The sequence below is a fragment of the Pieris rapae genome, chromosome 1 (genome assembly GCF_905147795.1).
Source record: "Pieris rapae chromosome 1, ilPieRapa1.1, whole genome shotgun sequence".
In the NCBI taxonomy this organism is placed as follows: Eukaryota; Metazoa; Arthropoda; class Insecta; order Lepidoptera; family Pieridae; genus Pieris; species Pieris rapae.
In genome coordinates, this window is record NC_059509.1 from 4,988,985 (window position 1) to 5,015,025 (window position 26,041).

The window sequence follows — 26,041 nt, forward strand, 5'->3', positions numbered from 1 at the left end:
TTTATAATGAAAAAAGATAAACATCGCTGTCATTTGAATGTTATCTTGACGCTATATAAACACCGTTTTTTAGAAAAAGGAAAACATTTTATTTAATTCGAAAAGGCGGGACGTTGTGGCATCTGATTAGGACATATTTGCGAACCCTCCATTAACAAATTACCTCTTGAAAATTATAACTTTGAACAAATGTTCAAATTTTCAAACAAATAATTATGTTTATACAATTAAATAAGGGTTTTTAAAATTTGTCCTTATATAAAATACATACCAATGTCAAAAGATATTCCATTCATATGATAATGTGGTTTTGGAATAGATCAATCCAAATACAAGATTATTTTTATAAATTTTTGATGGAGCAATGAACAATATCCTAAGCTTACAATTATTTTACCAAGTACGAGTCTGAATTTCAGAAGCAGAAGTAAAACAGTTTAAAAAATATATTTTTATAATTTATTTCACTGCCATCTATCGAAAAAGCGTTACACTAGCTGCAAAGATTGAATGTTGTAAAAAGAGTTTGTAATATGTTGACTGAAGAACCTTTTATAAACCAGCCAATACATTATTTGATATATTCAAATCTGGAATGAAGACGTGACGTTAGATTATAGGTGCGCACTAAATTTGACAGTTGTTTTATGTTTTTTTTTAATTTTAAAACTAAATGTTTATTTTTTTATTTATTTATAAAGACTTCATATTGATTTTACGGTGTACTTCATTTTCTTAATTAATTTTATGTTTGTTAAGAAAATGAAGTACTTAATTAAATTTATGGTATAGGACTTTAAACATTTTATGTAGGTAATGTATTAACTTAATAGTTCTATCATTATACTACACGAATTTACACTTTTACACATTATATTACACTTGAGTGATGTTTTTAAACGTTGAATTTTTACGCTCATTATTCAGGTAAGATAAATATATAACGTTTTTATGGGTTTGTTTATTTATCCATGCCCTTGTTTACTCATCCCGTGAGAATGCTATTATTTAAACGATCATTGCTTCTTTCATAGAGGATACGGTTTTTACGTTTAAAAAGTTATATGCATACCTTATTATATATGGGAAAATTCTGACATGCTCCTATAAGTGGTTAGAATTGCGGATATTTTTTGTAAAAAAACTTTTTATACATCAGTAAGTGGCCGTATATTATCGCTAGATAACACGCATGAATACTAAAATATTACTAAGCTGATATTTATTTTAAAATTATAATTTCGCAAATATTTTTAAGCATGCATGCTCAATAAGAAGTAGTAACTTGATTATATAAATTAAAATTTTTTTTTTCATAAAGCCATAGTACAAAACTAATAAAATTTGATGAGTCGCGTAAATACAATCTTCTTCAATATATTAAAAAATAATTCTTGTGACGGTGTAACTTGATTTGTTTTTTTGTCCACAGTATCTCTCATATACTCGATGTTAGAAATTGTATTGTAATAAATTGAGGCGACCGGTGTGAAAGTGGATGGCCCAAGACCGATCAAGATCAAGACTAATTCAGGATCTATACAAGTCTTAGCGTGCTATGTACAGCGGGGAATGGAAGAAGCTATGCAACGCAAATTCGACCTTCAGAAATGAAGAATGCAACTAAATTATATAAAGTTCCATAAGACTGGTGCTTAATTATATTTATTATTTATTTGTGAGTTTACACTGATTTTTACGTACATAGACATAGTGTGAGAAAATGGCAAGTTATCATAATTTTAACTTAATTTATTACACATCACATCGCATACTTTAATATTGAAAAACTTATGCTCACCCCAACCTCCTAAAATCTTTGCCACAAATTAGTATGTAATTAGGCGAGGAACGGATGTGGGATTCTTCATTCCTTACCCTTTTCCTATACTAACATTTCTCTACTCTTGCCAAATCCTTCGCGCAATATTAATACTTGTAAATTACAGCGTTGTTTAAGTGCCAGGTTTTCTGCTCGTTTTTGCGGCCGGAACAAAAGATTTATCCAAGTTTTGAAGTACCGCTCACCTCTCGTTTGTTTTAATACCATCGTGAATTTTTAAATTGCACCCTTCACGATATCTAGTTATTTTAAGCTACGATGGTGGAATTTTTTATCCTGTCTAAGCTTCTTAATTTTAATTATTGTTATTATTTTGAAGATTTTATTTTATTGCTTAATAATCTTAAAGTAGTATAAACCCTCACATTCTCACGCTGGCAAAGATTGCTGAATACACTCGAAATTTAATAATACATTCGCATTTAACATCTACAGTAGAGTAAACTGTTTTATGCTACCCAAGTAGTATCTTAGTAATATCCTGATAAACCTTTATAGATCCATGTTCCAAAGTTAGCCACAGTAAAACAACTTAAATTCGGAATATACTGAATTGCACGATATAAATATTTAGTCCAATTTAATTTAAATGAAATTGTAGTAAAGTTTATGGTAACGTCAAATTCACTGGACGCAAGCGCAGCAGCGCCGGAAACAGGAAGTTGTGGTAGCGCACACAATCTGGAGGCACTGGCAACACTGAATCAAGTGCAGGCTTTGTTTTATGTATGAGTGTAAAAGATAAATGGCCGCGTTTTCATTTGATACTAACCTTTGGTAGTTGCGGTTGCCAGAGCTAAGTAATCCTTAATGTGTACTGTTTATTCTATATTTTTGTTTTGTTTGTAAAAGATAATTTTCAGTGATATATTTGACTGACACGATGATATAGTACTGCAACGTAACGTTGGTTGCCAAAATGTATCTATAAAGTCTCTTAACCATCCAATGGGATATAGGACACTGACATTTCATCGTTTGTTTCATTCATAGTTTTCCTTTACGATTTTTTCAAGTCTATGATAAGGAAGAAATGGGCTTTCGCAATATTATTTCTTTACTATGTATGTGTTCGTTTTACAAATATTGAAATTGCAACGGTGCGCGGCCGGCAAACGAACGCACTATCACTAGCTACGCAGACGGGTTATAGAGTTTAGCCAGTGGTTTCGTTATAAACACGAAATAGATATGCAATGTACATACAAAATTATCTGTATTTTTATGGTGGATAAATATATGCTATCTACGCGTCTTAGAGTGTAACATTGTTGAGATGTAAAATACGCTTGATACAAAACATTATATTAAAATGTTTAAAACGACTAGATGTAATATTTTAGGTTCAGAATGTCTTACGAGCGCATATTAGCTCATAACATTCTACTTACAGCATCTGCAGTTCACAGAGCGAAACGCAGCACTACCAAACGGCAACATTTCTCTACGATTAATATTACTAGACTTAAGTTAAGGTTTTTTAAATTTATAAAGCACTCAATACTATATTAAGACGATAGAAATGATAATTGTCGTCATATTGCTGACATATTTCGGTATTTAATCAATATAACATAACAACAGTGCAACATGTAAATATATATATGTTACTAAACAATAACACAAAAAGCATTTGATAGAATATTTCCAAAATACAATATCTTAGATATATGGAGCGCTAGTGTTGTGGGACACGTGTCGAAACTTCTTGAAAACTCTATACGAACGAAGAGTAAAGCCGTGTTCTTGTAACCTGCTCGTTCCGTCTACGCTTTGTATCCAACTTCAATGTAGTATATGTTCGGAAACCTCTATTGATATAGCTAAACGTTAAGTGCATTGCAATTTATACTGTAATCGCATTTATGGACGTTCATCTGCTCGTAGGATACGTTTATCGCTTCAATTATTGGTATAGACTTGAATTTTAGTTAAAAATAATTTCCTACACCCCCCTGTATCTCAATAAAAAATAATGAAACGTTGAAATTTACACAAAAAATATAATTACAATGTCACTACCGAAACGAGTAAGAGTCATTAAACTGATTTGTTTGGTGAACAACAAAGATATTATCTTAATCCCAGAATGTATTATGCGAAAAAATGTTTGACCTATTCCCTTCATTGTAGCGGAATATCATACTACTACATAAATGTAGTAAGTGATAAAAACACTACATATATTGATATTTGTATTATTTTTTTAATAATAAAATTACAATAATTACAATAATATTATATAAGAGACGATAAAAAGGTAATATCAAACAAATATCGACTTGTAGTTACAATAATGCTTATAACCTATGAAAATCGGCACAATAAAACCTTATTTCTATTAGCCTTATTACATAACTGACATATGTGTTCGTGTGACATTTAAGTTGTTGAGAATGATCAAACTAGCGCCTTTATTTTTCCAAGTTTCTAAAACACTATTCAAACGTAGGATCCATTTGAGCAATCGAATATTAAACAAAAGCGAAGGGGATGGAGATGTACAGATTGGTAATCCATTTTGTCTGAAACCAATAGAGTATGAAGCTCGTACATTACGTAAGCACGACAATGATCGGCGACAAAGACTTTACGAATTCGGCTTATATGTGGCTGCATGTATGCCCAAGTACGTGCAAAAAATTCAAATGCAGCATACAGATGAATTAGAAATACTTATCGCTCCGGAAGGATTTCACCCAGTACTTAGCTTCCTTAAACTTCACCATAACGCTTGCTTCAGTACAGTATCAGCTGCCACTGCTATAGATGTGCCTAGTAGAGAATTTCGATTTGAAGTAGCTTACACTCTCCGTAGTCTGAGATTCGCAGAAATTGTTAGAGTAAAGACGTACACAGATGAGCTTACACCTCTAGAATCTGCGTATTCATTGTGGCACGGTGTAAATTGGTTTGAAAGAGAAATATTTGATATGTTTGGTATAATATTCATAAATCATCCGGATCTTCGAAGAATTTTGACCGATTATGGTTTTCAAGGGCATCCTCTGAGGAAAGACTTTCCTTTAACTGGTTATATTGAGGTTCGCTATGATGATGAACTTAAAAAGCTGGTCTATGAACCAGTGGAGTTTGCGCAAGAGTTCCGAAGATTTCAATTACAATCGCCTTGGAATTACATTAAAAACTTTCACGAGGGTTATAACGATCCAAAGCCTGCGCAACAACAAAAGAATTGATAAATTTAATAATTTTGTTAAATGGATTAAATAACCATGATTTCGTCTGTTTTTTTATTTTTTTTTATGTTTTAAGAGAAATTTGATGTCTAATCAATAAATAATTATGTTAAAAACAATATTCTTGCCGTTGCGGTGGTTAATCTATTGAAAACATATGTATACGCAAATGTATAGTACACAATTCCACTAATCATATTAATAAAAGCCCTTTATTCGATGACCATTTTAACTTACATGCTATTCTTATCAAACAGTAGTAGGTATTCTTAAGTCTAATTAACATAGCGAAAATAATAATTTATTATCAACCGTTTTGGTCAGGTTGTCTGTCGACATAGAACTCCCCCCAATTGTATCCCAATTCAAAAACACAGTTCCACTAGGTAGTTATTATTAGTCATTTGTATGGTATGTAAAATGCCCAAACCACACGATACGTATGTATTGTGTGGTTTGGGCAAATAGTGCATTAGGCATTGTATAGAAAAATCCACTGTTCGTTACATACATTAATAATTCCAGGGCTTCGAACGGCTGGACATTTATATTTTTAATTAAATATTTGATATAAATCTTATAATTTCCTGAATAAATATAGCCTATATTTCTCAGGGATAATCTAGCATTCTAATCGTTAAATATTTTTTATAATCTGTTTTCTTTAGTCGAGTTTATTCGTTACAAACACAACAATCTTTTCTCTTTTGTGAGTGTAGGTTATGTATTTAAATAGCAGTGCTACTCATAAAATTCCTTTATAGTTTTAGACTAGATGGTGATCTTTTGCACTGCCTTAAAGACATTTCACCCTTAATTTACCGCTCTGAGTCTAATACTGTTTCAGTTCTCTCAAATCAAATATTTTAATAAGCCTAAGTAATTATGCGTTTAATGGCACGTCCTCAATAATTCCCAATATTTAACCAAGCAGATGACGGCATATTTAAAACGCTCAATTAATAACTTTTCAAATTAGCAGCACAGATTATAATTATCTTTCTTCCGGAAGCCATAAAAATAATAATAAAAGCTGAAGATGACTCGTACAAAATTTCAATTACTTACAACCTTTATCGCTTTTAGCAGTATTAGATTATATATATTAATTAACGGTCAGGTGAACAACACTTAATTATATTAAACAACTATATATACTGTCTTTTATTTACATAACTTTTACACATTTAAAGAAAAACACTTTTTTAACGGATTATAGATATGTATTATTATATTTAAACTTATAATTATTTGTACATAATTTTAAATTTAAACCGACGTTTCGCGTGCTTTACAGCGTGCGTGGTCACGGTGACTGAAGACAAAGGTGTTAAATGTCAAAAAGTATTACAGCTGCAGAAAATGTTGTGTTATCTGTATTTATTTCCCCGGAGTTGGTATCGACTAAATCGGTTTAAATTTAAAATTATGTACAAATAATTATAAGTTTAAATATAATAATACATATCTATAATCCGTTAAAAAAGTGTTTTTCTTTAACTATATATACACTAAATATTATATATACTAAAGTCTACCAATGACTATAGCAATAAAGATATTTCAAGGTATTCTCTGTTTGAATTACTTGAAGTAAACTCCTTTATGTCATAAGGATCGTAATCTATTACATTCAATATAAAATAGAACAGTGATTTCTATAGACATCTGCGTAAGAATAGCGATAGGAGAACGCGGTGAATGAGCAAACGGCTGCAGTATGTACGAACTCTCGAGCGCTGAACGCACGCTCCTCGGGGACTCAAACTTATCACGCGGTATAGGAATAAAAAACATCTTTACAAACTTTAGATAAAGCTCTATATTGTTAATTTTTCAGCCGCATTACACGGGTAAGTGAACAATGTTTTTTTTATAATAGCCAATGTTGTTTACATTTCGCGACTAACTTTTGCAGTACTTTTTGTTTGGTAACGTGCTTGGTTAATAAATCATTAATATTAATTGATTGTCTAAGCTTTCACTAATTGTATTTAAAAAAAGCTTTATAATAAAAAAAAATATATTTTTTTTTTGTTGATTATAAATTTAAGGCCTTACTGTACAATAGCGATCCCACTGCTTAATGTTCAACACATTTTAAAATACGTTAATTGTAATTTAATTGGTTAACTTTTCTAAATAATATTGAATTTTATATATTACGTAATCTTAGTAAATAAATGTTTTGTTATATATTATGTAAATTTATGTTAAAACATTAATTATTTATAGATATCTTATCATCGCACAGTATAGGATGCTGCTCAGTACTTTAAACATTTATTTTAGTAATATTACGATATACTAGACATGATTTGGATTTATATCCTCATATTTTATTGCCCAATACAAGTCAGTTTTACAAAATAAAAAACATTACACTGTGTTAAATAAAAATATTAAGATATTAATATGATTTTTTACAAAAACCTTTGGTAATAAACTTAATAAACTGAAACTGTATCATTACATTCATATACAAAATGCAAATATACAGCATTTACAATTTTCTTAGCCTTATATTATAAGGAATATTTTAATTTTATCTATGTAAAAACTTTGTTTCTTTGTTTTATATTTCTTTATAATATAAGATTTTGTTAATTATTTGTTAATGTGAATGGTCAATAGAATAAGATTAATAAAATATTATCATAACATTAAAACAAAAATTACACATCCTTGAACTGCTTACAATTTCCCTTTAATTAACTTAATCAAAAGTCAAATATTTGCTTCCGGTTAGATGGAATTTAAGGTTTTCTGCTAATTATACGAAGCGTTGCCGGCTTCGGTTAAAGCTGAGAAGTGTCTAAACAATTAGAGCATCCGACTTCATTGGCGTTGCCTTAGTAAAGGACTCAAAGCTTACATTGTATTCAGTCAGACAATTTATTCTGCTTTTCTATGGCTTTTATACTGTACACGTTCTCGTGGTAACGAGGCCACAAATATGTTAAAGAAACCCAATTTATTATTATTTAAAACAATATATTTTTTGTATTAAAATTCCAACTTAAATAAGTTTTAATTAAGGTGATTATTTTTCCAATCTCTCATTAAATTCATTATACTCTTTCCAAATTTCCAGCAATTAATATAGGCGAACTGCCTGCAAATTCAATCAAATAGATATGCTAGATATATAATAAGCATAGCTATCAAATAGATAGCTATGCTTATTATATATCTATATGTTTATGATAATAATCAATCTCGAATTAAAGCTCTCTGTTTGCCACATATGGAGATAATTTAATTTTAATTGTTATTGAAACTTGATAGGGATATTAAATTTAGTTTGAAATAATTAATATCCAATAATTACCGTTTTTTCTGATTCTAAGAGAAGAATAAATAGTTGTTAATATGTAATAAATAAACAATATTAATTAGAAGAACATATTAAGTCCTACTATGATTTGATTTGCTGCGAGTGTGTTTTTCATCAGTACGTTAAAAATATATTAAAAATATCGCATTTAATATCGTTACAAGTTACTACCCGATATAGAAGTTTAATTCGACTTTAACAAGAAAGCGTTAAGTAAAATTCTAGAAAGAATGCATCTTCCTCAATCTGAATGTTATTAAATATTTATCAATATTCTTTCAATAAAGATGTGTGAAGCGAGCGAGAGACCGTTACCAGTTCCAATATGTTTACCAAACGTCATATTGATAGGGTTATGCCGCGAATTTTTCTCAGGCTTTATCACCGTACAGTAGTTACCGGTGCGCGATCGCATCCTCCCTTTAACACATTTTCAATCGACAACCCTCAGTGCTTCAATGTACATACACAGCCATTATGTGGACGGAAAAACATCGCGCAAACAAATAGCTTTTCTGTGTACGTTTCTTCGTACACTACAATTATGCAAATAACGGTGATGTTTAGTGTGCTAATGTTGTGGACATCGTGGAAAGCAATTAAGCGGATTTTTAATATTAGAAATCTAATAACTTCACATAAAACTGTGTTTATATGTTTTTTTAAGCCAGTTAAAGACTATATAATGATTCTATAGTGTGTTCTAACTGACATATTCAAATGTCACCTTCGTAGCTTTGGTATATTTACCAACGTTATTATTTGAATATTACCGTCTAATCTGTGCACAAAAAGTAATAAAAAAGCATAGAAATATGTCCGCTTGTTCTACGGAGTTACGGGGCTCACACAAGTGTTATCTCTAATAGTAATAGAAGTTCGAAAAATACAGTTTACAAAAAATATGTTATATGCGATATTTATATTATTATTAGTTTTTTTATATCAGTTTATATAAATTTGTCGCCTTTTTCAGGTTGAAATGATCCTTAAAGTTCAATGGGCAAATACAATCATGTGTGGAAACCAAAAGCACTCACGAGGGTCTCTGTATCTCGTTATTATTATTTTATTAGGACTAGATTCGAAACTTGCAGGTTAGAAAATGAGAAATACTTTTTTTATATTTTTTGTTAGTGTTCCCTAAACTAAAATTAGCATAGAAATTGTTTTATATTATCATACAAAAATGATGAGGTGTAAATAGTATATATAATATAAGAATCATTGTGATAATATATTAAAAATATATTTAGATTTTTTGTTGTACACAAATATAAAACCATATCTACGTGGCGAACGTTATATATTGACATGTATTGAAATTAGGGCGCTGTTCAACTGTGAAAGTGCACTGAATTACTTTTAGAGTAATCATACTAGAATAATATTGAAACACAGTCTGCTTTTAGGTGAAGCATTTCAGCCAGAATTCGTTGAACCGATAGGAAACCTAACTGTGCCTATTGGTCGGGACGCCACGTTCCGATGTTTAGTGCAAAACTTGGGCGGCTATAGAGTGAGTTATTGTATTGCTTATGTAAAATCAATGCTTAGATTATATAGTTTTATATGTAAATCTTTATATCCAAAAAAACTGCTTGAGATTTTTCTTTTAAAAATACAAAATAATTTTGAAATATATATCAATAAACCTTATAATAAAAAGATGCAGAATTGTATTTGGCTTTACTTTCCTACATATTATAATTGTTTGCAACTTTAAAAAGTATAAGTTCTTCATGATAGAATTAATTTTTTTACGAAAAACATAAAAATTCGTTTACTATTGATTAATTATTTTTCTTCGATTATGATTTAAAAACCAGCTATTAGAATAAGAATAAAAGCGCCAGGAAAACTTTCAACGTGTTTTATTAGAAGCATGTTTACAAAATAACCAATAAATGTACAATAGCAATAACAGTAAAATTTGCAGGTAGGGTGGGTAAAAGCAGATACAAAGGCAATACAGGCGATACACGTCCACGTAATCACAAATAACCATAGGGTGGGTGTGTCACATAATGGTCAGACTGTATGGAATCTGCACATTAGAAATGTCCAGGAGGACGACCGCGGCAAATATATGTGCCAAATCAATACCGACCCTATGAAAAGCCAGGTAAAGCTTTATGTTTAGAAATTTAATTTTTCACTTCCAGGAATATAAACGTATTTAGGTAAAAAAATTGGTATAAACAATTTAGTTCTGAATGTTTGGTTTATTTTTCTATTATAGAATAATAACGATTTCTGCATGAATATGGAGGGAGCGACCTGATACTTTTATTCGTAACTTCTCTTAATTGATTCTTAAGAACAAAAGAGAGAACTAACACAGGTAATTCCTCGCTGTAAAGCTGTAATGTGTGTGTTTAATAAATAGTAATATTATTATTTTCAAACCGTGGTATATAATTGTGTATATATTATTTTAATTTTAATCGTGTTAAAGATTGCTACAAATTTATTAATACAATGAAAACTACATAATATTAATTCAATCATTGAAGTGCGGTTTGTGAGAGATTTGTTTAATTAGAGGTTAAGGCACTCCATTCCAATTTATCGATCGAAAATTCGTCTAATATCTCATCAGTTTTCTTTTGCGCAGATTTCTTGCTTCTTCCATAGCCCCGAATCCTAACTTGACGATACAAAAATTCTCTAGTCATAATTTCTGGTACAAACATATTTCTACTTCTAAAGAGAACTTTATCTCGTGGACCCCAATTTTCAGTTGGGAAAAACAGTCCCTTCAAATTAGATTGCAAATAATGACGATGGATATCTATAAAAAGTGCAATAAGAATAATTAATATGTAAATACTGACTAAAATGCAACTTAGCAATGAATCTGAGCGCATCATAATTGATTTTATTATGTATGTATTTTCATAATCTTTTGTAATAAATTTCTTTACTTTTATATAAATCATTAAGACCAGTAACATAGGGTTTACTATCCATCCTAATTTCCAAAACCAACTAGCTTTAACACCTATCATAAAGATGATATCAATATTATGTTTTTTGTATCCGTACACCCAATAAATAGCAAAAGAAAAGAAAAAACTACTCATCAGCTGAATAATCTCAGTCGCATCTGCAACGGAGCTCGCGAGGTCGGAGCAGTAGAATGGACAAGATAATAAACATAACAAAATTATTAATCCAGCTAAACTTACATTTGAGTACCTTTGAGCAAATTTAATATTATAATATAAAATGTCGTTAAGAAATAAAATCAATATCCACAAGTTCATAAAAAGAGAGAAAAAAACTAAAGCAAACCATAAGAAGCCCCAAACAGAAACAGTCTCGAAATAACTCATAATTTCTGATACAGAGGCAAACGGTGTAAAAAACATGCTTTCACCCATTTCCAGTACACTTTCCTCCTCGCCGTGATAGTATGACATCGTCTTTATTCCGCTGAAAATTATAAGACCGAGTACGAGCGAAATGAAAACTGAAAATAAAGAAATAGTAACAGAAGTCATAGTGGCCGGGCTGCGAAATGAAACATCTCGAGATAAAAAACCAATAATTCCACATCCGGTTCCGCAGGATAGAGCACCTCGCGTGAACGTGTAAAAACAATGTTTGTAGTTGAATTCACTCCAATTCATAGTTATTTTTGTTGCATACCAAGTGCCGCTCGAGGACAATGCGACACAAAACAAAACGAAAATTACAATGCCAACGTAAATTGCCAAACACCTCACCACAACTTTAATGCATTTCTCTATTTTCATAAATAGAATAAAATAAGCCACGCCCAAAGTGAAACTAGCCATTACCATTTTCCAAACGAGTACACAATTCCTTTCAAGCGTATTATTGTCACCAATCTCTCTATCAAAAAAGCATCGGCTAGCAGTTTTCATCCCGCAGTCGTCATCGAATAAATTTTGCGCTTCTAAGCAATGTTGGAATATGGAAACGTTGATTCGTTTAACCATACATTTCGTTTCTTTAAATTCATCGCAAGAAAACCACGGAGGTGGGTCCAGTGCTGCATAAAATGTGTACTCCATATACCAAGAAGTTAGAACCATTATGTAAAGTGTTTTAAGGATGACTAAATATATTGTTCCGTATCCGATACATCGAAATAGAGGGAAAAAGTCCCACATTGTTATTACATTGGAATTGCTGTACTGAGCCACACAAACCTCCGAGTAAATTAAGGGTATGCCGATAATGATTGCAGGGACGGCATGTAAAACTCCGTGAATATAAAAACCGTTGTGTGACATGTCAACTGGTGCGAATACTAGGGCCACTTCATTCATCATCCATGCCCACAAAATGAATTTGTAAGTGCTATAAGATTTCCACTGACTCTTCATTTCCGGGCAATACTTGGCATTCATCCTTACTTTGTTACACTAGGCACTGTTAAAAAATTTCTTTCAATGTATTGCTTAAGAGCATTTTATTACTATGACCATTTTGTTTTACAATCAAGACCATCTAGATACTTAAATATCTTACATAAAATATTGTTTATAAACTTGACAAATTATATAATTAGTTAACCAAAAGGGAACTTTATCTCTGTGGTATAAAACTACCAGACGCCTGTCAAAAAGCATGTGGGCATTACGTAAAACTGCCCAAATGAAACTGGAGTCAATAAATTGAAAGAAAATGCGATTACATTAACCGTCCGAGAGATAAAGTGAATTAAACTACAGGCGGGCGGCAAGCGAGCAACGCAGCGGGTAATGATTCGTGTATAGTTCTCCTAAATTATTGCGCTGCGTTGTAATTTATACTCGGGTGTGATAACGGCATAAATCCTCGCTGCCGACAGTGCAGCTGCAGGATTCGACGGCGGCGTCGGCGCGGCATGACGCCACTTGATGCAATGTGTTACAAAAAGTATTTGAAATGGACTCCACCGATATATGGAACTCTTGATTGCTTTGTTTACTTGTTTGAAACCCCGTGACACTTCAGTTTCGCGAACATATATTTGCATATTTTTATTGATTATTTTAATATTAAGAAAACCTTTTACGACTAGGCTTGAAACATTTATTATTTTGCTGATAATCAAACTTCCCGGGGCTGTTAAATACACATAATCGACGAAGGCGGTTTGTTTAAGTTGTAACAAAGGCAATTACTTTAAATATTGTCTTTGTAAAGGCTAAAAGACACTGCCTACTCTAGCGGAATGATAAATAAACAGATCAATATTCTGAATATTAATTATAAACAATGTTATTACATTGAAGACAGAGTTGTCGGAGACGATGAGACGGACCCTTCAACGCTATGCAATGTTGAAAAATTTATAGCAAATATAATATGAACTGGTTAACAGAACATATTTATCATAACTTAGTTTTTTTTTTAATTTATTTATTAGCCGGATACAAAGTCCATTGGCACTATCATAACTTAGGAATTAGCAGTGTTGCAATCGATTTTACTTTTCAAATAAAGTGGCTAACTTTCATAAATATGAATCTTGACGCGTGGTCTCAGCAAAAGTTTATTCTGATTTCTATGTCGTAGTACGTAAGGCACACAAATACATTTTTTTTATATATTACGCGACTATTTCCCAGTTACTTCCATACTTTGAAGTTTTTAGATTAGATTACGAATGGAGTACCAGTACTACATATTATATTTTCATTAAATAGCGATAGACCGTGTTTTACATTGGCTTTTAATATCCATTCTTTATTAACACAAGGGGGTACAATAAAATTCTACAGCTGCCCTCTGAAGTATTTCCGAACCAATTCGACTTAATGTCCTTCAAGAAAGAGTGTACCAATTCTTAAAAGGCCGGCAGAGCGCATGTGAGCCTTCTGGCAGTGCCCAGTGCCCAGTGTCCATGGGCGGCGGTATCACTTAACATCAGGTGAGCCTCCCGCCCATCTGCCACTTTAAAAAAACCAAAAAATACCTTATATTAATTAGTTAGAAGTTTACAAGTCTTATAGTTTTGCATACCCAGCCTAAAATCTAAGCAGTTATTTAGTGTTTTGAAAAGTTAAAAACTATTCTTGTAATTACCCACATTTAAAGAAAATTCAATACTATATACCCAAATTATTAATAATAAAAGAACTTTTCATACTCCAGACTTTAATTAATTACGTAATTCTTTTCACCTTAGTGTTCAACGTGGTGGAGCTATAATGAAATTCCTCCTATCGACTAATGCGAATTGACAGTCGAAGCCAAGTAACAAAGATTACTTGGTATTATACCAAGTGGTATATACAGAATTTATTTCCTAAATACATATAATACTTAAAATTTCAGATAAAGTTATAATTATGAATTCTAAAGAATTAATTAAATATTAATCATAATTAATTATAAATGACGCTATATGGCGATGCTACAGATAGTGTTTTTTAGAGCCAGAAATCATAATATTGCAATCATCGCCTCAACCCTATTAGAAATTCAAGTATTAGTAGAAATAATTTAATCTATTGCGAAAATGCCACATGTAAAAAATATATATTGTTTATTAATTCTAAATAACGTTGTATTATTCTTATACTACATATAAATGTTTTGGTTCACGTTAACTAGAATAAAGTTTCACGATATAATTCCTATATATTTTTTGTAGATGGGATTCCTTGATGTAGTAGTCCCGCCTGATTTCATAGCAGAAGAAACTTCAAGTGATGTCATGGTACCTGAAGGTGGGACAGCCAAGTTGTCATGTCGAGCTCGAGGTCAGCCCCGACCTCGTATAATGTGGAGGAGAGAGGATGGCTCTGATATTGTTATTCGGTTTTCAAATGGCAGCAAAAGCAAAAGTATGAAACTATTAATCTACTAACAATATTGAAACAGACACTTCTATTCTATAGTATTAATAGTATAACTAATATGGTCTTAAAAAAATAGTCAATAGGTTTTCTATAGCACTGTTCATAAGTTTCTGTTATGTATTTTACTAATATAAGCATTTCTATTCTTACTAGTATCTGTATATGAAGATGAAATCCTTACTCTGAATAAAATATCTCGGTCCGACATGGGAGCCTACCTCTGTATTGCAAGCAATGGAGTCCCGCCGTCTGTAAGCAAGAGGATGGTTGTTAAAGTGCACTGTAAGTGGTTAAATAAAAGTATGTATGTCTGTGTAGATTAAAATATTGTATAAAAACTGATAGCAGAAGGTAACGCTGCCAAATGATATCGATACATTTCTGAAGGATATTGATCCGGTATTACTATAATCAAGGGATAATGAATAGTGACAATAGAGACAAAGCTTTATCGATGCCTAGTGTATGTTCTCCGTAACGACTATGGAGGTAGACACATAGCTGGGGCAAAATTTGTCATTTATTTTTCCTTCTAGACAGGTAGGTCATCAAATTGAAGGTTTGTGCCTATCATGTTTATAGCGTACTAGATTTTGAATGGTGCTATCATTCTTTCACAACACGAGCGACTGTAATTTGCAAATATAAATAATAATTAATCAGTACATAGCTGGTACTATACCTTACACACTAAGAGTGTTACGTTTGTGTTCACTAATTATAGAAAAAACATTACTACCATGTTTAATGTTGAAGATTTTTAAGAGACCTTAACCATGGTATAGTATAATTCATGGTTTTATACTACAATAGAAAACCAAGCAACATATTATTATTATAATTTTTTTTCATATTAAAATTGGCCCTTTAAAAGGCTTCTACAGTAATTGCTTTATTTAGTCGTCGGGAGCTCTCTAGTTTTGTATTTATTTGGTAAATATTTCGCTGTAAAAACAGTTACCGCTTTAACAAGTGTTAAGAAGAATATTTTATACTAAAAAAGAGACAATAAATAGAACTAACTAGTTATGTGAGCACTCATTGTTTATAACATATTTTTATTTATTTTAGAGATTAAATCAATACGAATCTGTTTTCATTATTAATCCACTGACAGATTATACTGTTGGGTTTTCGCCTTGGATTTAATGTAATTAATCTGTCCTTAAAATATACGTAACTTAATTGGTTACAGTCCACCCAGTCATTCAAGTCCCGAACCAGCTGGTAGGAGCTCCTCTCGGCACCGATGTCACTCTGGAGTGCTACGTCGAATCGTCGCCTAGATCCATTAATTACTGGGTTCGAGATTCAAGTAAGTCAACTTTATCTTATATATAAAAGTGTCGCGGTGTTTGTGGTTAAGCTCCTCCGAAACGACTTTACCAATTCTCATGAAATTTTGTGTGCATATTGGGTAGGTCTGAGAATCGGACAACATCTACTTTTCACCCCTCTAAATGTTAAGGGTAATCCACTTTTTTATTTAAGATAAAATATTTTTTTTATTTTATGATACAGCATTAGTAAATTAATATAACTCTTTTGTAAATTTTCAACCCTTTACAATTAACCCCTATTTTTTATTTGATAGTGAAGGATTTAGGCATTAAAGAGTAATAAAGTTCGCGGGGGCAGCTAGTTTGTATAATAGTATAGAAAAGACTTCTCACTAGAAGAGAAGTACAAGAACGACGTAAGTGTTCATTTGGCACCAGTCAGCAAAAAAAAAAATATGTATGAAGAAATACAATTATCAAATCAACTAGTTATTGTAGAAATTTCACTTCACCTAGTTTCATTTTGGGATTAGAAAACATGTTTAAGCTTAAGTAATAAAAAAATATTAGTCTACTAATAAGTCTAAATAAAACATAGTGAGAGTATAAAGAGATTCTATAATTCACACAAAAGGAAATGGGACTTCAGTAATCCTTCTCACAAGTTTATAAAAATAATAGAGCCAAATGCTCCAAGAAAGCCCTTTTCATGTCCAGCGGTTTAATTAATGCAATCTTATTGTGCCTTCGGGAGTCCATCACTTGGTTGCCATGACAACGACCCCTATTACCATTAACGCTAATTGTAACTTTGACTAATTTTAACGGTGATTTCAGAGCTGTATGCAAATTATATAGATTTTTAATCTAAACTTATTTACTCGTATAAGTTAAACTAAACTTTGTTATTTATTAAACATCTGTAATACCTTTGAAGAATCCTTTTAAACTATACAGTGTGTTCAATAAGATTAATTAAATTCCTTAACCCACGCGTTCTGTTTCAAATTAGTGTAGTTTTTTGGCAAGCGACGATCTTGGGAGGGGCCTAGCTTGCAAGTAATGAGATATTAGATTTAATTTACGGTTAAGACGTTAAAGACTTAAGAAAAGTGACCTATTGTGGTAAAATAAGACAATGCTTATTAGTTCCACTTCAGTGAATGTGGCGTTTACGACTCCTCTGCGAGGGGCCCAACAAAGGTTCCATAATTTATATCTTAAGAATGTATTATATAGACGACACTCTATTATCTCAAACGAACCTGCTACTTCCTTTAAAGAGTAAGACTGAAGTTAAAAGCCGTATATTTTTACTAAAATAACATACATATAATAATGATTAGTCTGTACATTACCGGTTATTTATGCAGGACTTGTATCTCTATGACTTTTTTTGACATAATACAAACATAAGTCCAAACGTGTTGGGTTTGAAAAACAGGTAAACATTCTAAAGCGATGTATAACAACCTAATACCTGGACAGGTAATGTCTTACATAATCAGAATACCGCGTGATCACCACCATTTAATATATGCATTAACACTGAAATAAATCCGCACTTATTACGATATAAGAACAAGTAATTAGCTTGTACTTGTGCTACTACTAGTTGGATGCTACGTGTGTGAACACGTTAGCTCGATCGCACCTCACTCAAACACGCACAAAACCTGGTGCGGCGCAGAGACGCGGAAAATAATAAACGTCTAACCAATCAGTTTTTCTCCAAGTTTCATTTCGTTCCCTTTGAAGTAGAGAGTTTTGAGCGGGGTTTAAGGTCACAGGTTTTAATTAAAGATTTATGTTGGTGCCTGGTAGATAGTACTAGTCAACCCAGAGCTGGTGCTCTCCTCGCACAACGAATAAGTATGTATTACAATACAGCGAGGACAGCTGTCAGTATTAAAGATACACACACATACATACAATACCAACAAACTTTTTAAATAATTTAATTTTCAATTTTAATTATTATTACTTTATAATATTGTAAATTATGTATACTTTTGTGTTGGAAATAAATATACATATATACACATCCAATATTTGATATACAAAATATAAATTAATTGCTGTCTACCGTGGTAGCTATAATATACCTCGTAGACATTTTGAAAGCCAAGTTTTGTCGGCAGATCAAACATTCCCGAACTATTCAAGCTTTTGATTCGCCAAGTTTCCGCTCAAGAAACTGGACAGACCGACACGCTTGCTATCGTGACTCTATCGCTTTACAATGAACTACAACTGTTTACTTTACTTATCACATTATACTGTTTTCACAGTTGACAGTTGTCTTTACGAACAGAACTATACCCAACTTACGGTACTAATATCGATATAATATCGATATAAGTTATATACTATAATAATATATAATATAATCTTATTATAGTACATAACTCATATCGGTGGCGGTAGAACTTATTTTAAGTCTACCCTCAGAATTCTGGATCTGTTTCATGATTTTTCAATCTGATAGGCAAGTAGGTGATCAGTCTTCTGTGCCTGACACATGCTATCGACTTTTTGGGTCTATGACATGTCAGTTTCCTCTCGATGTTTTACTTCGCCCTTCGAAAGAATGTTAAATGCGCAAATGAAAGACACAGCCGGGCATCGAACCTACGACCTCAGGGATGAGAATCGCACACTGAAGCCACTAGACCAACACTGCTCTTGATTGGACTTAATTGAATTTAATATATACCAATATTATAAACTGTTTGTCTGTTTAGTTCAATAAGAAGCTACTGGTTAAAATTAAAATTCTTATGTTGGTTAGTCCATGTATCGAGAAAGGCTTAAAATACTACTACTACGACTACCAATAGGTGCGGAATGTAACAAATTGCAATAATGGGAAAATTATTCCTTTGAGCGTCCACTGCGTGAATCGTGAAATTGCGTAAACAAAGCGAAACTGAAAAATCACAGGCAAGCGCTTATACGCAAACGTATTTAATTTTAAATCAAATTCACTTAGATGAACTCATAGTTTTAAAATAACTACCAACAAATTTCAGAAATAACTGCACCTAAATATCCATGAAAAACAAATGAAACCCTAAATGCTAGTGCATTCTTCTTTATGCCGGATATTACAAGCAATTTTCAAAACAAAAGCGTACAGTCGAGATGAAATGTAGAACTATAAAATGCGGATAGTTCAATAATCAAGCTGGTCACGGAAGCTGCGGTACGTAATCTCGAGTGCATAAAACGAGAATGTCTTCCAATAACATCTTGGAAACTTTACCACTGTGGAATGATAATAAAACTTCCTGGAATCCACTCTGAAATATCCATTAGCACCTATTCGGGCGTAAAATAAACCAACTAAAGTTATGTAATAAAATAATACATTTTCGCAGCATACTTTAGTCGGAACAATGTGTCAAGAAAATCTGCGCACGTAACCAACCCCAAATCATTCTATTACTTATTCACGAAATTGTAATATTTCAGATAATATTGTTTTTTGTCGTATATACGCACTTATTTACTGCGCAAATCTTGCCAAAGCAAAATAGTATATTTATTAGAAATATTATGCATATTCTTGCCGCATACTAATAAATATTATATGGATGTTTTTCGTGACATTCATCGATGATAAGAATATATAATAAAATACTAGTTTCTGAGTTTATTTTGCACAAGAAAAGCTTGGTGTATGCTTGCTACAGATTACACAGACTTACTTCATAATATTTCTTCGCATAGCCGACGGCGGTTTCAGAAAGTTTTCAGCTCAGCAGTTGTAGCGTAAAATTTACGGGTTAATTTTCAATTGTACAGAATTTACAGCTTACACTGATAAAAAGATGCATAGATCATTTATATTTTTTATTACTTAAAATGAAATGGATTGAAAATGATTCTTGCCTTAGTTCTTAGGTTAACATTATCTTTTATTTACTCAAATATTTACGGTCTAAAGTATAAAGCGGCCATGTTTTTTGCACAGCATACGACACGGACCTGTTTCGTAAATTTTAATTCAATATCAATAAATTATATCATTAAAATTTATTCCTTATTATATAGAGGTTTGAGGTCTGCACATTATAACTGTGTTGCGCTCGATCGCCGATGATAAAAGACATAAAGTTTGCGGGTTTTAAAAGAATATCTAAGGCAATATATTTCAGTGACAATACAAAATGACGGCACTTTAATGTAAAAGGTTAGAGAGTGCCAGATCCTCAAGGGGTTCGTTAGCCGGTCAAGTGTGACGCATTATTTTAACGGGGAACAATTTGTGTGACGATGTCGAGTAGTTGGAAGACCCTGTGGAGTTGCAATAAAATAGAATGGATACCTCAATTTAAGATTTTCCGTAATTATAGAGTATCGTTAGATGTTTTGTTAAATGTACGTAAATTATTGTTTAGAGAATGTTAGTAATACGGAAAGTTTGACACATTACTACGATATTTCAAATAATAAAGCCAAAATAATATTCTGCACATTTTGATAGAAATCTAAACATATGACTTTATTGTATTTACAGCATTAATTTAAAATCCGAAACAGATAGCATTTCCTCACATAAGCACAATGCGTATTAAATAGCACTGAAACAAAATATCATCCATTTTGGTACATTTGAAAAGCATCATTTTCTCCCATTCCATTACGTGACACAGTTTACAAAACACTCGGGAGCTCGTTACAGTCATAACAACTTGAATGGCCGATACTTACCTCAAGCATTGTTATTCACACCTACTAGAAACCGTTATCTTGTATCTGCATTATGCTTAGATTTTATGTTCTGTTTATACTATGTGACATTAAAGTCGTTTTAAAGGAACCAAAGCACGTGTTCCAAATTTGAATAACTCACGACAACAAAAAGCCAAAGTGCTAATTATTAAAATGCATTAAACCCCTAAAGTTGTTTGCGATCATAATAGGGTCGCGGGCGCGTAGTAAGCCGTCGATCAAACCTTTGTTTTATTGCGATCTCGGAGTGACTTGCGCTTTCACTCAGCCCCCGTCTATCCAAAGGGCGAACGGAACAAGGTTGTCATTTTCGTTTGTCATCAATCTATGTTAGGACCTCTGACATGTAAGTGTTAATTAAGCAGCCCTCACTCGAGCGTAATTAAGAGTGTTACAGTGTTATTTTAGACATTAATTGAGACGAAATTTCTTGTTATGAAACGAGTGGAGGCGCAGGCTTGTTAATTTCGTTCGAAGGCCATCATTGCGCACATCGTAAAGCCGAGAACATTGGAGAGTAAACAAACTGAAGTTTCGATCGAAATTAAGATTACACAAAACATTTGCCTCTCTTATCTTTTCCTTTAAAGTTCTGCGTCTGATAAGTTTTAACTTCAAATATGATTATAATCAAGGCTCATTGTAATATAAATATTCTATTGTTAATTTTGGTAACGACATAGAACAGCGAACTTAACGTAAAAAATTGTGTAGTAACTTTGCATAGATCCATCACTGGAATGTGATAAATTATGTAATTCTATACAGGATTTGTACAAAACTATAGGGGCCATAGCACAAAAGATTTGAAACGAGTACAATGCGTTCAACCGGAGCTTCTCTTTATCATTTGCGGACAACGGACACTGGAGCTTACGAAGCTCCCAGTACTGAATTGTTTCGACTAAAGTAGCAAATTGCTACTATTTAAGGTTTACATGAAAAACATTGTCCTGAAATGAAATAGAATGTTAAAACACTCATACAGAATTAAAATGAACTTCTAGCTCATATATTAACATATTAGAAATAACACAGACGATTTAACAGTGAATACGCAACAGCGGCTCATCTCTCAATCTCAGTTTGACATTTATTATTTTGGTAAGTACGAGTATAATGCGATGGTTTTTCAATGTTTGCGTTTATTCTAATCTTATAAAACCACCTGGCACCTTTTCTAGTTAAATACTTGTAGCTGAGGGCAAAAGATAAACAGAATAGAGATTTCAAAGTATAGGTAAAAGATAGTTATGAACAGTAGTAATATCTCAATAGATTTGGATAGTTTTTTATTAAAAAATAGCTATATAATAATAGCTATAGATTTTGTATTGGAATTACTTTATCGAACATACTTTGTCTCGTTCCCAGAATAATACGGTATCAAATACCGATACAAAATTTGTTTGTTCCGTCTTACTATTAACATAATACATCAATGGAAATTCATCACTCATATATTTTTCATATAATATGCAAGATTAAATCGTAACTTTGTATTCGTAGCAATTACATTATATTTTGTATCAGATTATTTCAGGTCTTGATAGTATCGACATTTTGATAAATAGTGCCAATTGAGCCCTGCAGGAATATGCTGAACCGCTTGTACTAATATTCTATACATTATTGCAGATGATATGGTGATATCATCCAGCAAGTACGAAGTAACGACTACAGTACTAAGTTCTTTTGAGAGCCGAATGACAATGTTGGTACGAGCCATCACGGATGATGATTTAGGAGGGTACAAATGCATAGCAAAGAACTCCCTGGGTGAAGTCGATGGAACCATACGACTTTATGGTATGTTTATATTCTCTGTCACGTTATATATTTAATCAATTCTGATCAAAAACTGCCTTGGCCATGGCTTCAGATTTGCATCTAAGGCATGATCGGTGTCCTTACGATTCCTTCACTGTATTGTGTTAAATGCATATAGAAAAAAGTTTTTTTTATAGAACAGGGGGCAAACGGGCAGTATTAGTGTAAAATAGTGTTCTAACCTACGACCATAGAGATATGAGTAGCACGTTCAAGCTACTATGCCAACAATACTCTTAAGTTCTTATAAAGATATTATAATACCTAGTCTTATTATAAAACCTAAAAGTACGGGTCTCATTACCAAGGTTAGGATTCTATCATTTGGAAATAATATGGTTGTCACTTGACTTATAAGGTCGATATTATATAACAATCATATTGGAGAAATAATTATTTTAAAAAAAAATTTAGATATTAAAGTGACAAAATTTTATTCAAATATATTATGTGTACTTCCAAAACCAACTAATCTCACGATAATTTCTGTTCCAATCTTGCAATAGTACAATCAGGCTATTATTGCAACATCGAATGACCTAAATAGCCAATCGTGAATAAATAAGGCATGCTTAAGATCCAATATAGTACGCAAATGTACTTACGAGCTTTACATAATTATATAAAATTGTTTTGCTCCTTCCCTTAATGTTAAAAGTATGATGGCAGTGAGTTAAATAGCGGAAAATTTATAAAATATACTCCGGCCCACAGACATATCACAACCATAATCAAAAAACCGTACAATAGATTTTATATATTGTTTTACATTTAAAATAAATAGAATGAAGGATTATGAATGTTAAGTGCTAAAATCAATTTTTGAATCCTGTAAGAAGTATTGTCAACATTTTTTTAAAATTATAATTATAATGTAAAACAATTCTTCATCAGGAATAACAAGAAATGTTATAAACAACTCTAGTCCATCGAACAAGGGCGACGACATTTCAACCCCAATGGAAGGACCTGACAATCAATTTGGGTCAGCTGAACAACCTGATGATGAAGACGAAGCCGCAACTGATATGTTTGAAAATATAACCCAAAATCATAATAGATCATTATACGAGTCAACACCTAATTCTATACAGCTTAATGTAAGCAATAAAGTTAAAAAGATAATGAGTAACTCAGAAACGAGTGTTAATCAAAGTTCTATTTTAAAGATTAAGTCTTCTCTACAACTATTTGTTACTTTAGTATATTACATTTTAAGGTATTAAAATACGAACAAGACTATTATTTGTATTTAAAAATAATATAAATAAAAATGATTCACCATTTTCTATACCAACTTTACTTCATCTGTAGGAACCACAGATTGACAAATTTTCCGATTTTGGTAGACAAGACTTATTCTCAAATACGATTTTTCATTAAGTTTTTAACTAAACTTGGGTTTACTATGGGTTAATTATGTTGTTGCTTAGTTAGTTCTATGGCAAATGGGTGAGTTATGTTGTTGCTTTTATTAGATATTCAATTATGTTGTCAGTAAAGTATCGAAATTGTACACCAATTTCGGAAACAGTTTCGGAAAAAATCCGCGAGTTACTTGTTGGAAAGGTCCCATAGATTTCCAAAATCGGTTATATTCTCGTAATTCTGAATTCACAAGCTCCAAGTAAATAAATCTAAATACGGATGTGATATTAAAAATATGTAGCATTAAACATATAATAATTATATTGTACATAAAACCATATAGACATTAAGTGTTATCATAAATACTGCATATATTCTAAAATTATTTAAAAAGGAGAATTGTAAATTGCTTGATGATATAAAGTGGTGTATTGTGCTGTAAATTATATAGTTTGTATATATTTGTGGTAATACAGTATTTAGTGAAAATAATATTATTTGGTTTTAATGTTGAAACTAAAATTATTATTGAATTTTAGAAATAAATTCTTATTCAGATACTTCAATATGAACGTCTTAAATAATTTATTGTGTTTTATTTTGAATTAGGTACTATTCGTATTAATAAATTATTTTTAATTTTTTGATTCAATTCTTATCATGTTTATAAAATATAATGCTACTTGTTCCTGATGTAAACTATATTATATATTATTGTTTGAAAACTAAAATATTATGAATAAATGTGTAAAGAGGTTAATTGCTGAATTTTAATTATATACATATTATAATAAAAAATTATGTTCGTTAGAGTAGTATTTCCATCAATATTTAAACATTATTAGCTAATAATTTATTCTTTTCAGTAATAAAATGTTATTTTTATTGATGCAGAAATAACTTTAAAACCCGCAGTTGTTTAGTTAACATATGCTAGGGGTACGCGATAAAAATTATATGTAAGTACATCACAATTGGCAAGTAAATTCAAGTAGGAAATAGTTTTATTACAAAAAATTACATCAATAATCAATTACTCAATAATATAAAGGCAAAAAAACTATAATATATATATGAAATGTAATAATGTACAAACAAGACGAAATCATGAATATTTTTGGGTATAAAGGAGTTCAGTGTAAAGTCAAGTTTCGTAAACCATTTGGTGCGGTTCTCAAGTTTGCGGCGGAGGTAAGACGGATTGCCAGATTCACTCGTCTTCATTATACGAACAAGTTCGTTCTAACACTCCCCTGTTCACGCATGTGCTCAACAATATATGCAAATTTGTTTTCGTTCTTCATAAACAAACAAAACTTTTGGATTTAATATCAGGCGAACGAATTGCGATTCCGCGTTCGATTTAACCAATTTGTAAAACGTATTAATTGTCGCTTGTTATCCCAAAGTTCATTATTCTTCTGTGATTACTAACGGTTATTATTTCACTAACTGAAGTCCTTGTGAGCAAACCATTTTAACCACTGAACCATATAGAAATTTACGGTACATTTGGTTACGCGTTCCGGTTAATTAAAACACATCTGGATGGAGGTTATAAATTTTACGTTTGTGAGTTTTTACCCAACTTTTCAACAGGGCAACCAGTTTCTGTTTATTTA

The 26,041-nt window shown here is 31.7% G+C and overlaps 2 protein-coding genes across 2 annotated transcripts; both read left to right on the plus strand.

The window, feature by feature from the left end:
• Positions 1-4,239: 4,239 nt before the first annotated feature.
• Positions 4,240-5,083, plus strand: LOC110994801 (NADH dehydrogenase [ubiquinone] iron-sulfur protein 3, mitochondrial-like). Its single transcript, XM_022261652.2, has one exon. It carries the CDS (start codon positions 4,240-4,242, stop codon positions 5,041-5,043), a length of 804 nt encoding a protein of 267 aa, XP_022117344.2. The 3' UTR covers positions 5,044-5,083.
• Positions 5,084-6,733: 1,650 nt separating this feature from the next.
• On the plus strand, positions 6,734-24,999 carry LOC110994934 (lachesin). Its single transcript, XM_022261867.2, has 9 exons — positions 6,734-6,896; positions 9,357-9,477; positions 9,793-9,899; positions 10,320-10,505; positions 14,997-15,189; positions 15,358-15,486; positions 16,400-16,519; positions 22,860-23,030; positions 23,946-24,999. The coding sequence occupies exons 2-9, from the start codon at positions 9,363-9,365 to the stop codon at positions 24,275-24,277; spliced, it is 1,353 nt and encodes a 450-aa protein (XP_022117559.2). The 5' UTR covers positions 6,734-6,896; positions 9,357-9,362; the 3' UTR covers positions 24,278-24,999.
• Positions 25,000-26,041: the final 1,042 nt, after the last annotated feature.